At 46.6% G+C, this 17188-nt stretch overlaps 2 protein-coding genes across 4 annotated transcripts in view; one reads left to right on the forward strand and one right to left on the reverse strand.

Annotated features, from left to right (window-relative positions):
• The window catches only part of ncor1 (nuclear receptor corepressor 1), a 180616-nt gene extending 174667 nt beyond the window's left edge, over window positions 1-5949 (reverse strand). For 2 of the 3 annotated variants that reach the window (XM_033045581.1, XM_033045583.1), the window contains exon 1: window positions 5720-5948. The gene's annotated coding sequence lies outside the window, so the exon portion shown is untranslated. Of the gene's footprint in view, window positions 1-5719 lie in introns of all 3 variants that reach the window. The other variant, XM_033045584.1, reaches the window with a different exon arrangement.
• A 975-nt stretch (window positions 5950-6924) lies between these two features.
• pigl (phosphatidylinositol glycan anchor biosynthesis class L) overlaps window positions 6925-17188 on the forward strand; it is a 49960-nt gene continuing 39696 nt past the window's right edge. The window contains exon 1 of the mRNA XM_033045587.1: window positions 6925-7960. Within this exon, the coding sequence (XP_032901478.1) occupies window positions 7732-7960 (229 nt within the window). The 5' untranslated portion in view covers window positions 6925-7731. The remainder of the gene's footprint in view (window positions 7961-17188) is intronic.

The following is a 17188-nucleotide window of genomic DNA, read 5'->3' on the forward strand; positions in this document are numbered from 1 at the left end:
GAAAGATTCATCATAACTTAGAACATAGAAAGGCACATTGATGCGACATCCAGGAAGGCACACCAACACCTCTACTTCCTGAGAGATTGGGCAAATTAGGCATGTTTCCAGTGACTAACAAACTTCTATAGATGCACCATAGTATGCATAATGTTGAGTTGCATCACTATTTAGTTTGGGAACACCTCTGCCCAGGCCCACTAGAAATTACATGTAGTTGTAAATGTAGCCCAGTCCGTCACACAGACCGCACCATTGACTCCATCTATACTCAAGTTGCCTCAGAAAAGCAACTAACATAATAAAAGATTTGTCCCACCGCAGTCATTCTTTCCAAGTATGCCCAACCTCTCCATATAGCTAATTTTATACACTCTAATTCAGGTAACATATATGTACACAGATACAAAGTGCAGGAGAAACTCAGCAGGTCAGACAGCATCTGTGGAGGGAATGGACAGATGGCGTTTCAGTTCAGAACCCTACTTCAGACAATCCAGTTGGAGCAAATTGCCTGTTTGGACACTCTATATGGCTCTGAGGGATCATGGCATGAATGCAACATCCACTGCCCTATCTTCAATTATCTTTGTTACCTCCTTAAAAAGTCAATTTTGTAAACATGATCTTCCCTGCACAAAGCTGTAAGTCATGTCTATGCTTTTCCAGATATGAATAGATCCTGTCCCTAACAATTTTTTCCAATAATTTCCCACCACTAATACAAGGCTCACCAGCCTATAATGTCTTGGCTCGTCCCTATGGCTTGTTTTAGTTTTAGTTTTAAAAATACAGCACGGAAACAGGCCCTTCGGCCCACCAAGTCAGTGCCAATCAGAGATCCCCTTACACCGTCCTACACACTAGGGACAATTTACAATCTTTACCGAAGCCTGTACGTTTTTGGAGTGAGGGAGAAAACCGGAGCATCTGGGGAAAACCCACGTGGTCACGGGGAGAATGTACAAACTCCGTACAGATAGCAGCCAAAGTCAGGTTTGAACCCGGGTCTCTGCCGCTGCAAGGCAGTAACTCTACCGCTGCGCCACCATGTCGCCCTCCCCTTCTTAAACAGAGGAACAACATTGGCTCTTCTCCAGTTCCCTGGGACTTTGCCTGTGGCTGGAGGATACAAAGATCTCTGTCAAGGCCCCAGCAATCTCCTCTCTTGCCTCTCTCAATAACCTGGCTTAGATCCTCTCATGTCCTAGAGACTTATCCGCCTTAAGTGGCACAAGGAGTAATCTTGAAATAACAACCTTGGAGGTCTTGCAACTAGCAGATGAACCTTAATGCAAGGACATATAAACCTATTCTATTCAAATAAAAAGACAGAAAAGTATTACTTTAATTTTGAAATAAATGTTTTATATGTAAAATGGGCAATATATGATTCAGTGTGGTCGAGGAACCCTTGTAAACAATTCTCACAGTTCTGACGTAATGTCAACAATCTAAAACATTAACTCTCCACAGATGGTCACAGACAAACATTGTTTTTTTCCCAGTAAGACATTAATATTTAATATGCAAAAACAACAAATGTGAATCAACCGTTATTACAAAAAGATCGAAGTAAAATATTGTACTGCAATTTACTACTGTATGGAACGAGCTTCCACTGAGTTAGTTTCACTGACATTCCACTGACTATAGCAATGTTTAAGAAAAAAATGGACAGGCACATGGATAGGACAGATTTGGAGGGGTATGGACCAAACCCAGGCTGGTGGGACTACATGTAGATGGGACACATTAGTCGGTGTGAGCAAGTTAGGTCGAAGGACCTGTTTACAAGCTGTATGACTATGACTGCCCTGGTGGTTCAAACCTAAAATAATGAGCAAAATGTTCATTTCCTTATCAAAATAATTCAAAGAGTTCAAAAGAATCACTGATCCATTCCTGTAGTTAATTGACTTGTTAAAGAACCATTGAATAGAATGGGATAAAAGTTAATGGCGTTGTGGTGGAACAAAACAAATAGTCCGTGGGCCAGAGGGACCTACCGTGCACCCCCCCACATGCTCCTACTTCTTGGGTGCCATTTTGTTCATTGGTATCTCTTCTGTCGGAAAAATGATGTTCCCAAGAAAAAAACCTCATTTGGACTATGTTTTTTAACCCCTTATTTCAATCTATGATAAAATTGTGTTATTTCACATTTTGCCCTCTTTCTTGAGGCCCTCTTCCATCACCCTATATCAACCGGAAAGCAAATCCAGATTTCCGTGTGCAGCACTGGAAGCGTGATGATGGGGATGAAGCATTCAAACAGTGTACAAGAAAAGATCTGGCATGGATGCTTTCCCGGAAAGCGAGTAGTGAGAAAGATCAAGAGCTTCCAGCTTGGGCTGGATTTGTCTCAGCAACAGGTGATGTGCCTTCAAATGTGACCACAATTGACTACTATCCTGTGATCAAACATCCCATCACGGAATTTAGTACAGTTCAAGAGTGTTTACGAGCTTCTGAAGAAGTCATGAGGTTGGCCAAGAATATGTAATTACAACATTCGACTTGAGTGTCTGCATGAAGGCATATCCTCTCATGTGGAGTCATCCTGCAAAGTACAAGAAACACATTGTGTTGATTGGCACATTTCATGTCATTTGTGCAAACTTCAAAATGCTTGGAAAGAAAATGGAAGGATCTGGACTTCAGGATGTCCTCATGGAATCGGGACTCATGTCTGCTGGTTCTATGAAAGGTGTTATGACAGGAAAGAACTATGACAGAAGCCTGCACTGCCACAAGACGATGGTGGAGTGCTTGGAGAGGCTACTTCTTGATGAATTCCTGTCTACGGCTGAAAAAGATGCGGTGCTGTCCGGTATATCAGAGGAATCAAAGGGCATCTTTCAAGAGCTAATCCGATCGTCAACAAAGCAGGAACTTGCTGAAGTCATGGCCAATGCAGATCTCAACACATTGATGGAGCCGTATGAGAGCTTCAAAGCTGATGTTCGAAAAGGGATCTCTCGGGAAGACTGCACAATTTTGGTTGTCGTACATGGATTCTGTGCGGATTGCTCTCTCATTGATTAGGTCTGTGAAAGAGAACAACTTTCCGTTGTACTTGCACTGTCTGTTTCTTATGCCCGATCTCTTCACCTTTGGTGGTCACAATTACTCCCGCTATCTGACTTATCTTGCTGTGTTCTTGGCAAACATCAAAGAATCACATCCCGGTGTCCTGGCTTTCCTTGAAAGAGGTGCCATCAGTGTCGCTAGGTCGTTCATACCAGGAAACCGATGTGTTGTTGACAAAACGATGGAGACGATCACGAAGCATGGCAAATCTCGAGGTGGTGGTAGTGTTGTTGGGCTCTCTGGCATCTTGGAGAATCACAGTGCTTATCAGAGATGGGTTCAAACTTCAACAGAAAGGGCACACTTTCTCTCTGCAACTCTCAGCCTCGCAGACATGACTTCTGGTACCAATCATGGAAGCAAACACAGAGATCAACAACCAACTGAGATAAGGAAAAGTGAGGCATGTGTAAAGAAAGCCATTGATGCTATAAAGAGCTTCCTGAATCATTTTGATGTCGATGACAAGACTGGGTTGTATGTACTCTCTTCTGGTGCACGTGTTCCGGCTGAAGTTGAGAAAGATGTCATAAAGGTCCTTACCACAGGGAAAGAACAGAAAGAGAAGTTCACCAGAGAACGACTTGAGAAAAAGACAGCATTCTCCGAACCCATCAAGAATCTGAGGCTCAAAACCATGGCAGAAACAAAGAAAAGAGTGAAGCTGAAAACATCTGAACGAAAGGTTATAGAGTACAAGCAACAAGGAGATATTGCTTTTCAACTGATGGTCAAAGCACAAAGTTCTGGCAGTCACCTCAATCTAGGGGAGATTATGAAGTACTCTCTGACCCCTGTACCCTACTCCGTTGGTACATCAGACAACTTCTTTACAAAGACTGATAAATCCAAGGGCCTACACTACCTATTGAAAGATGTAGACAACTCACAACCTCCTGCCAGTAACAACACATTGATAGTAGATGATGGCAATGCTGCATTCTACTCTCAAAGAGATTCCTGCAAACCTCAAAGAGATTGGCATCAAAATCTTCAATGCATTGTCATCTAATGATGTAGTCTTCAGTATCGATATGTACAAACCAGATTCAGTGAAGTCAAGTGAATGGACACGGCGTGGGTGTGCGGAGAAGAGAATAATCAAAGGAGAAAAGACCAAAAAAACAAGAGATTGGAGGCAGTTCTTGACCAATGATGAGAACAAGAAACAGCTCATTGAACTTCTTCTTGATGTGTGGAGTGAGCATGACATGGCAAAGAGGCTACATGGAAGGAAGGTGATCTTCATTAAGGAAGGAGAGGCCACACTTCTTACTTCTCAGAATGGGAAAGAGACACTGCAGTCTGAGATTCAATCCCTGAAGTCAAACCAAGAAGAAACAGACTTGCGAGTCATCCTATACTGCAACTATGGCAAAAAGCAAGGATATGACCACGTACAAGTCAAAAGCCCAGACAACGATATATTTTTCATACTACTTCACTATGCAAACGGCATTCAAGACGACACAGTGTTCTTTGACACAGGGAGAGGCAACAGGCAAAGGCTAATAGATGTCACCCATTTTACAAAGCAGTCCTCCTCAGAATACTGCTCAGCATTACTTGGACTGCATGCGTTCTCAGGCTGCGACTCAACAAGTGCCTTCAAAGGAATCGGCAAAGTCAAGCCAATCAAACTGATGCAACAGCGTAACAAATTTGTGAAACCTCTGGCAGAGCTTGGTGATTTTCATAGAGTTGAAGATGATATGGTCCTAATTTAGTAGATTTTTTGTGTATCTTTACTAAGAAAGACTCAATTGCAAGTACCAAATTCACAGAACCCAAGAAATAAGGCAAAGCGTGAAAAAACACAATTTTGACATATATTGAAATAAGGGTTAAAAAAAATAGTCCAAATTCGTTTTTTTCTTGGGAACATCATTTTTTCGACAGAAGAGATACCAATGAACAAAATGACACCCAAGAAGTAGGATCACAGGGAGTGTGCATAGTAGGCCCCTCTGGCCCACGGAATAAAAGTGTCTTGCAGGCAATCCACCAGCTAAGAGACTACAAAGGGGTTAATCATGGCTCAATCTATGTCGTAGAGAAATTAAAAATCAGAACATAATGAAAAATGAGAGATGAGCTCCAACAGAATAAGTAGCATGAAAATAGATACAAAGATGCTTATTTCTCGGGCTGACATGATGGAAATTCGGAGACGAGAGGATAATGAGGAAGGGCATGGCCCATTTTAATTGTGTTAGAAATCGCTTCCTCCCCCCCGCCCCCAACATATGAAGAAAAAAAGAATGAGGTGGCGTGAGAGTAACTGAACATAAACAACAGGCCCTGGAAACATCTGTAAACTAGGGCTCACGTAACAGGGGGTTGGATCGCATAATTGGAACATATTTCCCCCTGGCAAAGGCGCTCAGCCATCCGGCAAACTCTTCCCCCCTCGGATGGGCTCGCTCGCTCCCTTCCATCCCTTCCCCCTCTCCCCGGGCCTGCCCGTTACCATAGCCGCCTGGGGCCTGGGCCTGAGCCTAGGCCCAGGTTTGTGACCTTACGCAGCGACAGATCCCCGAGATGCAGTGATAGGAGCCCGGACGCCCCGCCAACAGGCGAGTGGAAGCGGGGGCGTGTGGCCCGGGGCTCGGCTGCCCGCACTCACCGCCGTCAGCCCGACGGGCAGGGGCTCGACCCCCGGGCCGCCATCTTGCTCCCGCTCCGCTCAGCCTCGGGCCGCTCCCGCTCCCGCTCACTCCGCTGCCGCTCACTCCGCCGTCCGCCCGCCTGCCTCCCCGCGTCTCTGTTCTCTCCTGTCCCGGCTCGGTCCGAGCTCCTCTCCGATCCGATCCTTCACCCGCACCCACCCACCGACCGACCCTCCCTCCCCGCCCGCAAAAACGCTGCAACCGCGAACTGCGACTGCGCGGCCCAGCTCCCCCGCTGGCCCGTGGCCGCAACAAAACCCGGAGCTTGGGGCAGGTGGACGGGAGCGGGGAGGGGTATGAGGATGAGGATGAAGGGGATGAGGATGAGGGATGAGGATGAAGGGGCGGAGGATGAAAGGGTGGGGAGGAGGATGAAGGGGGGGAGGGGGAGGAGGATGAAGGGGGGGAGGGGGATGAGGGGAGCGGGCAGAGAAAGATAGGGAGGGGGATAGGGAGAGGAGATGGACGGAGAGGAGGAGATGGGGTCGGAATGTGGGAGATGATTGGGGAATAGGAGATTGGGGGGGGGGGGGTAGGTGATTGGGAAATAGGATATTGGGGGAGGAGTAGGAGATTGGTGGTAGTAGAAGATTGGGGGGGAAATAGGATATAGGAAGGGGACTGGTGTGGTGGTCTAATTGCGTGGGGAAAGGGGCTGGGATTTACAGTGATGGGGAGAGAGGCTGGGAGATGCAGGGATGGGAAATGTGATTGAGGGGCTAGGACTTGCAGGGATGTGGAAATGGGGTCAAGGGGCTGGGAGATACAGGAATGTGGAAATGAGGGCAAGGGGCTGTGAGATGCAGGAATGTGGAATTGGGGGGGGGGTGTGGGGCTTTATCGTAAAGTGATCAGGATATGAGAGATATGTGGTTGGGGAAAATGAAGGGGGGGGGGGGGGGTGTTAGGGTAAGAAAGGGTATAGGCCTAATTCAGGCAAATTGGATTAGTAAGCATTCATCATGATTGGTATAAAAGTGATGGACCAAATGGCATAATTTCTGTGCTGTCTGACTTTACGATGTGGGTATGGTAATGTGTGTGTGGGCTGATGGGAGATTGGAAGGAAATTAAATGTGGGATGAAATAAATGCAGCTGGGATGTGAGTGGGTGTGAGCTTGTTGAGGCTGAGTGGGTATGTGGGGTGTTGAATGGGAAATGGGTGCAGGAAGAGATGCTATGTGTGGTTGATGGGAGAAGATGGACTTTGTTGGGAGGGGACAGCAAGATGGAGGGGAGAGATGGTGCAAATGAGGGGTATGTGTTATGTTGTTGGAGGAAGGTATGTGCCAAAGGAGAGGCTTTGTGAGAGGGAGGAATGATAGTGGAGGAACAATGTGATCTGGAGGAGTTATATAGTCATACAGCACAGAAACAGGTTATTTGGCCTATCACATCAATGTCAACTTTCTTTCCCATCGACACAAATCCCTTTCGGCAGCATATATACCATATCCTTCAATACCACGCTGATTTAATTGTCCATAGAAATGCTTCTTAAAAATTGAAACTCTTCTTCAGACTGATGGAGTAGAGGGGGGGGGGGTACGCTGGCAGAAAGAGGCGAGGGAAGGTTTGGGGTAGGTGCTGAGTGGATCCAGGAGAGGAGGGGTTGTTAGCGGTCGGGTGGAGAAAGTAAACAGGAAATGATTAGTAGAAAAGGGTGCAATCGGTTGCATATGAGGGAGATAATAAATAGATAATGAATAAATAGGAGGAAGGGAAAGAGGGGAGTCCTGTGGGTGGGGAGGAGAAACCCAAACAAATAGGTGTAGGTGGGAAGAAGATGGCAGTTGGGTGATATGTGTGTGTGGGGGGGGAGAGAAGAAACCCAAACAAAAAGGTCTAGGTGGGAGAAAATGGAAGCTGGGTGAAGTGTGAGTGGGTTTAGGCGCCGCCTCTGCTGTGCGGAACTGTTCTTCAGGTCGATGCGGCAAGCCGGACTAGTGGCCGGCCGGACCGGTTGCTATGGAGATGGTGGGCCTATGTTGCCTGTTGGCTCTGAGTTTACTTTATTCTCTCTGGATCCGCTACATTTACCGGCAGAAGCGCAGCCGTAGCCGCGTGGAGCCAGGCCCGGGCACCTCGGCGCTGCTGGTCATCGCTCACCCGGACGACGAATGCATGTTCTTCGCGCCGGCCTTGCTGCGCCTGGGGGGCCGCCGCCTGCCCGTGCGCCTGCTCTGCCTCTCCACAGGTCAGTAGTGCTTGAAGGGCTGATCGGCCTCTAGCCGTGCAGTGAGCATTATGCTTCACACCGGCTCGTACCCGGCCGGCTGGCTGCAGGGCAGTTTACCGGCTGAGGATCTGGGAAGGGTGGTACCGAGGCACTATTTTCAGAATAAATTGTAGGTCACTTGAGGCCAAACGCAAATTGGAGAAATAGTACCTCATATTTCGCATGGGTAGCTTGCAACCCAGCGGTATGAATATTATTTTCTCTATCTTCAAGTAACCATTGCCTTCCCAATCTCTCCATCCCTCCCACCTAGTTCTCTGACTAGTTTCACTGTCCTGAGTAATTTTACTGTTTGTATGCCTCGTCAGCTTCCCCTCCGCCAACCATGAACCATTCTACATTTTCTTGATTACCGTCTGCTTTGATCTCTGGTTTTCACACCTTACCTTTCCATTTCTCGAGTTTCCCTCTCCCCTGACCCTCAATCTGAAGAAGGGTCTTGACCCGAAACCTTTCTCCAGAGATGCAGCCTGTTCCGCTGAGTTACTCCAGCATTTTGTGTCTATCTTGGGTCCTTTTATTTGGTTGTAAATGTATTAAATTCTTTGCTCCTTAAGGCTGAGCCCAGGATTTGGGGGCCTGAGCTAAGTTGGAAATACAAGAGAGAGGTTTAGATGCATGATGTTTCAGAAAGCAATAAGAAACTAAAAGTGACACCCCAACTCTTGCACTCAATACACCGACAGATGAAGACAAGCGTGCCAAACGGCTTCTTCGTCACACTGTTTCATATTACTTTATACCTGCACCCTTGGAACTCTGTTCTACAACATTCCCCAGGGCCCTATCCTTTAATGGCTATTTCCTGCCCTACTTTAGTTTACCAAAATGCACCACGTCACATTCATCTGAAGTAAACTCCATCTGCCATGCCTCAGCCTATTGGTCCAGTTGATCAAGATCCCGCTGTAACTTTTATCTAACCTGTAACATAGAAACATAGAAAATAGGTGCAGGAGTAGGCCATTCGGCCCTTCGAGCCTGCACCGCCATTCAATATGATCATGGCTGATCATCCAACTCAATATCCTGTACCTGCCTTCTCTCCATACCCCCTGATCCCTTTAGCCACAAGGGCCACATCTAACTCCCTCTTAAATATAGCCAATGAACTGGCCTCAACTACCTTCTGTGGCAGAGAGTTCCAGAGATTCACCACTGTACTATCCATTATGCCACCAGCCTATCTGCAAATTTACTAACTATGCCACCAACATTCACATCCTAATCATTAATATAAATAACAAACAGTGGACCTAATAATGATTCTTGTAGCAATAATTGATACAGGTTCCAGTCTGAAAAGCAACACTACCAACATCCTCAACTCCTACCTTCAAGCTCATTATTTATCTATTGGCTAGCTTGCCCTGGAGATTCTAATCTCCTATCCGGCAGTACCTTGCCAAAGGGATTGTTCAACTCCATGCAGAAAAAATCTACCACAATGCTTTCATCAGTGTTCTTGTTCACCACTTCGAAAAACTATATCACATTGGTGAGACACTATTTCAGAGCACAAAATCGTACTGACTACCCCTAAGCAATCCTTGTCTTTCCAAATGCGTATACAGTAAACCCTCGTTATAATGGACCATATGGGGGAGAATGGTGTCTGTTTTGCCAACTGTGTTATAACCGAGTAAGGTATTATCATTTTATGTAGTTGAAATAAAGAACTACAGATACTGGTTAATGCACAAAAGGCCACAAAGTGCTGAAGTAACTCAGCGGGTCAGGCAGCATTGCTGGAGAACATGGATAGGTGACACTTCTCGGGACTGATACAGTCTGCTGAGTTATTCCAACACTTTGTGTCCTTTCACCTTAAATCTTGGTGCCGGTGCCACTGGTCTGCACCAGCGAGCACTTCTTCACCAATTACTGCATGGTCCATTGATGTAGCTGTTGTTCCAGCTCACGTTGCCCCTGGGGACAACGCTTTCTTCAGGCCGCTGCCATCACTGGGTCGCCATAGGGCTCCCTCCCCTCTCCCTGCTTCCACTACCTAGGTTGAATATGTCAGTGACTAAAGAGGAGGAGGAGGAGGCGGCAGTGGGGTGGGGGGGGAGGGGTAGATAGAGGTCGGATGGACAATGCAACAGGAGAAAGAGAAGGTGGCAGGGGCTGAGCAAGGAGCGGATAAAGCGACGGCCGACAGGAAGAAGCAGCAGAAGGTAGGCGAGAAGGGAGCCCCACGGTGACTGAGCGCGTCCTGTGCTGTTCCCAGAGACTACAATGTGAGCCACAACAACAGCCACGTCAACCAAAACGTGCGGTGGGTGAAGAAGGTGCTTGCCGGTCCATGCCGAGTGATGTTGGAAGCCGGGGCTCTAAGTGACTGGGGAGATGGTGCAAGGCGGGGATGGATTGCAGGTGTGTCTGCTATAACCAAAATCCACAATAAACTGGTCCGTTAAAACGAGGGTTTACTGTACATGGAACATGTTGATCCTGTCTCTCATAATCCCTTCCAATATCTTGCCCCTCACAGGTATTAGTCTCACCAACCTATAGATCCTTGACTTCTCCCTGTGCATGGCTGCCTAGCCAACAGTCTGTCTGTCCCTTCTTTTGTGTTTAAATAGTCTGTGTTAAATGTACGTTTTTAGTGTTCTTTAGCCTGTTTTATGTGGGGGGGGGGTGCGTGTGGGGAGGGGGGGTTGGAGGAAACTTTTTCTAATCTCTTACCTCGGCGGAGATACAATTTTTTTTTCATATCGTATTTCCGCCCGCACTGCGGCCTAACATCGAGCAGTTGGCGACCTTTGCTGGAGACCGACTTTTGAGAGCTCCACCTACGGACTTAACATCGCGGAGCCTGCGATCCCTTTACCAGGGATCGACCTTGGAACTCCAACCGTGAGTGCTTGCGGACATAACATCATGGAGCTCGCAGTCTCTGATTAGAGACCGACTTCGGGAACTCCAAGCCGCAGGAGCTTCGACCGCACCGACATGGGAGCTTCGATCGGCCCGATGCGGGAGCATCGACCGCTGGCTGTGGTAGCTTCGACCGTCCCGATGGATGGTTCAACTGCCCTGACCACGGGAGAATAAAGAGTAAGAAGATTGGACTTTATTGCCTTCCATCACAGTGTGGAATGTGGGGAGTCCGCTGTGGTGGATGTTTATGTTAACTTTTATGGTTGTGTGTCTTGTTGCTTTTTTATCGTATGGCTATATGGTAATTCGCAAATCACTGTACCTTAATTGGTACATGTGACAATAAAAATCTTTGAAACCTTTGACATTAGCTACCCTGTAGTCTCCTCGGCATCTCACCCATGGTTATGAATGATACAAACATCTCTGCCAGTAGCCTGCAGCTTTCCACAATGTCCTAGGATACACAATCAAGTTCTGGGGATTATTCTACCTTTATACGTTTGACACCCAGCACTTCCTCTTCTGCAATATGGACTTTCTTCAGGACAGTTATTGCAGCCAGTTATTTTATTCAGACCTTGCCACACTCTCCGTGTGTCCGAGTGATTATACTAGGACTCAAGTTTGTCCCGATATCATTTCTTGGCATCCTTGATGGCTTTGCGGAGATCATAGCAGGCCTTGTACCGCTCGGGATTGTTTGACTAGTATGCAACAGACCTGGCCTTAACCTGTGAATGTACCTCGCAGTTCATCCATGGTAGATATTAAATCAGGACCATTCTCTAGTTAGTGAGAGGATGGTTCAGTTGCCTGATACATGATAATCTGAGAAGAAACTGTCCCTGAAACTGGAGGTATGCGTTTTCACACTTCTGTACCTCTTGCCTGATGGGAGAAGAGGGAGTGACTGGGGTGAGACTGGTCCTTGATTATAGATAATAGTCAATAGGTGCAGTAGTAGGCCATTCGGCCCTTCAAGCCAGCACTGCCATTCAATGTGATCATGGCTGATCATCCACAACCAGTACCCTATTCCTGCCTTCTCCCCATATCCCTTGACTCTACTATCTTTACAAGGTCTGTCGAGCTCTCTCTTGAAAGCATCCAGAGAACCAGCCTCCACCGCCCCCTGAGGCAGAGAATTCCACAGACTCATAACACTCTGTGTGAGAAAGTTTTTCCTGATCTCCGTTCTAAATGGCTTACCCCTTATTTTTAAACTGTGGCCCCTGGTTCTGGACTCCCCCAACATCGGGAACATGTTTCCTGCCTCTAGCGTGTCCAGACCTTAATAATCTTATATGTTACAATAAGATTCCCTCTAATCCTTCTAAATTCCAGAGTAAACAAGCCCAGCCGCTCCATTCTATCAACATATGACAGTCCCGCCATCCTGGGAATAAACCTGGTGAACCTACCTCAATAGCTGCACTCCCTCAATAGCAAGAATGTCTGTCCTCAAATTGGGAGACCAAAACTGCACAAAATACTCCAGGTGGGGTCTCACTTGGGCCATGTACAACTGCAGAAGGACCTCTTTGCTCCTATACTCAACTCTTGTTATGAAGGCCAACATGCCATTTGCTTTCTTCACTGCCTGCAGTACCTGCATGCTTACTTTAATTGACTGATAAACAAGGACCCCCAGATCCCGTTGTACTTCCCCTATTCCCAACTTGACTCAATTTAGATAATAATCTGCCTTCCTGTTTTTGCCACAAGTGGATAACCCCACACTTATCCACATTAAACTGCATCTGCCCACTCGCCCAACCTGTCCAAGTCACCCTGTATCTTCATAGCATTCTCTTCACAGTTCACACTGCCACCCAGCTTTGTGTCATTGCAAATTTTCTGATGTTACTTTTAATCCCTTCATATAAATCATTAATATATAGCTGTGGTCCCAGCACCGAGCCTTGCTGTACCCCACTAGTCACTGCCTGTCATTCTGAAAGGAACCCGTTAATCCATACTCTTTGTTTCCTGTCTGCCAACCAATTTTCTATCCATGTCAGCACCCTACCCCCAATACCATGTGCTCTAATTTTGCCCACTAATCTCCTATGTGGGACCTTATCAAATGCTTTCTGAAAGTCCAGGTACACTACATCTACTGCCTCCCCCTTGTCCATTTTCCTAGTTACATCCTCAAAAAATTCCAGAAGATTAGACAAGCATGATTTCCCCTTCGTAAATTTGTGCTAATTCGGACCGCTCCTGCAACTGCTATTCAAATGTGCCGCTATTTCGTCTTTTATAATTGACTCCAGCATCTTCCCCACCACCGATGTCAGGCTAACTGGTCTATAATTCCCTGTTTTCTCTCTCCTGCCTTTCTTAAAAAGTGAGATAACATTAGCTACCTTCTAATCCACAGGAACTGATCCTAAATCTATAGAACATTGGAAAATTATCACCAATGCATCTACAATTTCTAGAGCCACTTCCTTAAGTACCCTGGGATGCAGACCATCAGGCCCTTGGGATTTATCAGCCTTCAGTCCCATCAGTCTACCCAACATAATTTCCTGTCTAATGTGAATTTCCTTCAGTTCCTCCGTCACTCTAGATCCTCTGGTCACATCAGCGAGATTGTTTGTCCTCCTTATTGAAGACGGATCCAAAGTACCTGTTCAACTCGTCTGCCATTTCCTTGTTCCCCATAATAAATTCACCTTTTTACGTCTTCAAGAGTCCAACTTTGGTCTTAACTAATTTTTTCCTCTTCACATACCTAAAAAAGCTTTTACTCTCCTCCTTTATATTCTTGGCTAGCTCATCTTCGTACCTCATCTTTTCTCCCCGTATTGTATTTTTAGTTATCTTCTGTTGCTCTTTAAGAGTTGCCCAATCCTCTGGCTTCCTGCTCATCTTTGCTATGTTATACTTCTTCTCCTTTATTTTTATACTGTCCCTGACTTCCCTCATCAGCCACGGTCGCCCCTTACTCCCCTTGGAATCTTACTTCCTCTTTGGAATGAACTGATCCTGCGCCTTCTGTATTATTCCTAGAAATACCTGCCATTGTTGTTCCACTGTCATCCGTGCCAGGTTATCTTTCCAGTCAACTTTGGCCAGCTCCTCCTTCATGGCTCCGTAGTCCCCTTTGTTCAACTGTAATACCTCCGATTTACCCTTCTCCATCTCAAATTGTAGATTAAAATATATCATATTATGGTCGCTACCTCCTAATGGCTCCTTTACCTCGAGTTCCCTTATCAAATCCGGTTCATTACACAACACAAAATCCAGAATTGCCTTCTCCCTGGTAGGCTCCAGTACAAGCTGCTCTAAGAATCCATCACAGAGCCATTCCACAAACTCTCTTTCTTGGGGTTCAATACCAACCTGATTTTTCCAGTCTACCTGCATGTTGAAATCTCCCATAACAACCGTAGCATTACCTTTACGAAAAGCCAATTTTAATTCTTGATTCAACTTGCACCCTATATCCAGGCTACTGTTTGGGGACCTGTAGATAAGTCCCATTAGGGTCTTTTTACCCTTACAATTCCTTAGTTCTATCCATACTGACTCCACATCCCCTGTTTCAATGGTACCCCTAGCAAGGGACTGAATTTAATTCCTCACCAACAGAGCTACACCACCCCCTCTGCCTACCTGTCCGTCTTTTCGATAGGACGTATACCCTTGAATATTCAGTTCCCAGCCCTGGCCCTCTTGCAACCATGTCTCTGTAATTCCCACAACATCATACTTGCCAATTTCTAACTGAGCCTCAAGCTCGTCCACTTTATTTCTTATGCTGGTGGCCTTGCCAAGGCAGTGTGAAGTATAGATGGAGTCAATAGAAGGGAGGTTGGTTTGCGTGATGGACTGGGCTGTGTCCACAACTCTCTGGAATTTCTTGTGGTCTTGGGTGGAGCTGTTTACAAACCATGATGTGATGTATCCCAAGAAAATGCTTGCTGATGTGCATCTGCAGAAGTTGGTGATGGTTGTTGGGAAGATACTGGAATTTGTGAGCCTTTTAAGGAAGGAGAGACATTGGTGTACTTTCTTGGCCATTGCTTCGATGTGACTGATCCAGAACAAATTGCAGGTGATATTAATTCCTAAGAAATTGAAGCTATCAACCATCTCTACTTCAGCGCCATCAATGTATGAGTTGGATTAGCATTTCCATATAAGGAGTATAGTAGGGGGGCTGAGAAATCATCCTTGTGGAGCACAAGTGGTGAGGATTATCGTGGAGGATGATTTGTCCCTTATCCTCACTGATCTGTGGTCTGTTGGCCAGAAGTTGCAGCGATGAGTGCTAACTCCACGAGTTTGGAGATGTGGATCATGGTATTGAAAGCAGTACTGCAGTCTATGGATTCAGAACTGACAGTCAGAGGGCTATGGTGGAAGGGCAATATTAAGGCTGGGGTCTGTGACCAGTGAAGTTCTACAGAGGGCGGTGCGGTGACCTCGGCTGTTTCTGATTTATATAAATGACTTGGATGTAAACGTAGATGGACAGTTGGTTAGTAATTGACACAACGCCAAGATTGCTGGGGTTGCGGACTGTGAAGAAGGCCGGACATGGGTCAGCTACAGAATGGGTGTAGAAATGGTCGATGGGGTTTAATCCTAACAATTGTGTGGTCTTGCACTTTAGGAGGTTGAATGTAAGGGGAAAATATACAATGAATGGCATGACTCTTAACACCGCTGTGGAGCTGGGGGGGCTGCAGCCCCTCCACTTTTTTGATGAGACCTGCTTCATAACCCGAAATTATCCGGCCCTCATGCGTATTTTTCTCTTCCTCTGAGGACCTCCGCCATCCAGAATCTCAGGACAAGCGCACAATGAGCGCGGCAAAACCACGACTAGCCGTGGGGGAAATCGACTGCCCCCCTCCCAAAACCCTCCCTCCCCACCGCTTATCGGCCAAGCACAGCTCTGTTCACAGTCGCGATATGGGGCAGTGAACGAAGCGAAGTGATTAGCTGCCGAGCGGGAGGGAGGGAGAGAGAGAGAGAGAGAGATTATAACACAATTAAAAAATGTGTTACATTTTCTATACCGTGGAAGGCACTGGCGCCAATCCTGAGGGGGGGGGGGGGTATATCCCCCCCACTTTTTGAGTTGGGGGATGGCCTGTATTATCCCCCAGTTTTTGGAGGTCGAACAACAACAACAAATAATAATTGTGCCACCTTCCCACATCCTCCCCCCCGCTTGGTCGCTCCGCTCCCTCACCGGGTACCCCAGAGGCTGGTGATCAATGATCGCTCAGCCCCCCCACTTTCAAAAACGTTCCACGGCCCCTGAACCTGATATACAGAGGGATCTTGGGTCCGAGTCCATAATTCCCTGAAAATTGCAACACATAGATAGAGCAATATAGCAGGCATATCGTATGCGTGCTTTCATAGGTCGGGGCGTTAAGAATAAGAGTCAAGAAGTGATAATGCAGCTTTATAGGACATTGGTTCCGCTGCATTTGGAATATTGTGTGATGTTATAAGTTTCCCCATTACAGTAAGGATGTAAAGGCATTGGAAAGGGTGCAGACGAGGTTTACCCGAACGATGCCTGGATTAGGTGGTATCAGCTACAAGAAGAGGTTGGACAGACTCTTTTTCTCTGGAATGCCAGAGGTTGTGGAGAGACCTGATGGAAGTAGATACCATTACTAGAAGCATAGAGAGGGTAAACAGAACCTTTTCCCCTGGATGGAAAAATCAAATGCTAGAGGGCTTTGCTTTAAAGTGAGAGGGGGGAAAAGAGTATAGCAGATGTGCAGATTTACTCAGAGGGTGGTGAGTGGCTAGAAAGCGGTGTTGGGGGTGTAACTTGAGGCAGATAGGAGAGTGGCATTTAAGAGACTTTTGGATCGACACATGGATATGGAGGGATATGGATTATATGTAAATAGATAAGAGCTGGTCTTGGCACAGTCATTGTGGGCCGAAAGGCCTATTCTTTAGTTGTAATGTTCTATGTTCAAAGATTCCCCATCCAAGTTGAGGAATCTCCTGGGATTCTCCTCTACCTTATCTGTTAAAGTTCTCTCTCATGTCCCCTTTTTTGTCCTTCTGATTTCCTATTGTATTTCTACACATGGGCGGTCAGGGTGGTGCAGCGGTAGAGTTATAGACAATAAACAATAGGTGCAGGAGTAGGCCATTTGGCCCTTTGAGCCAGCACCGCCATTCAATGTGATCATGGCTGCCTTACAGCGCATGCAGCACCGGAGACTCGGGTTCGATCCTGACTACGGGTGCTGTCTGTCCGGAGTTTGTATGTTCTCCCCGTGGGTTTTCTCCGAGATCTTCAGT

Source organism: Amblyraja radiata, chromosome 28 (assembly GCF_010909765.2).
Source record: "Amblyraja radiata isolate CabotCenter1 chromosome 28, sAmbRad1.1.pri, whole genome shotgun sequence".
NCBI classification, from domain to species: domain Eukaryota; kingdom Metazoa; phylum Chordata; class Chondrichthyes; order Rajiformes; family Rajidae; genus Amblyraja; species Amblyraja radiata.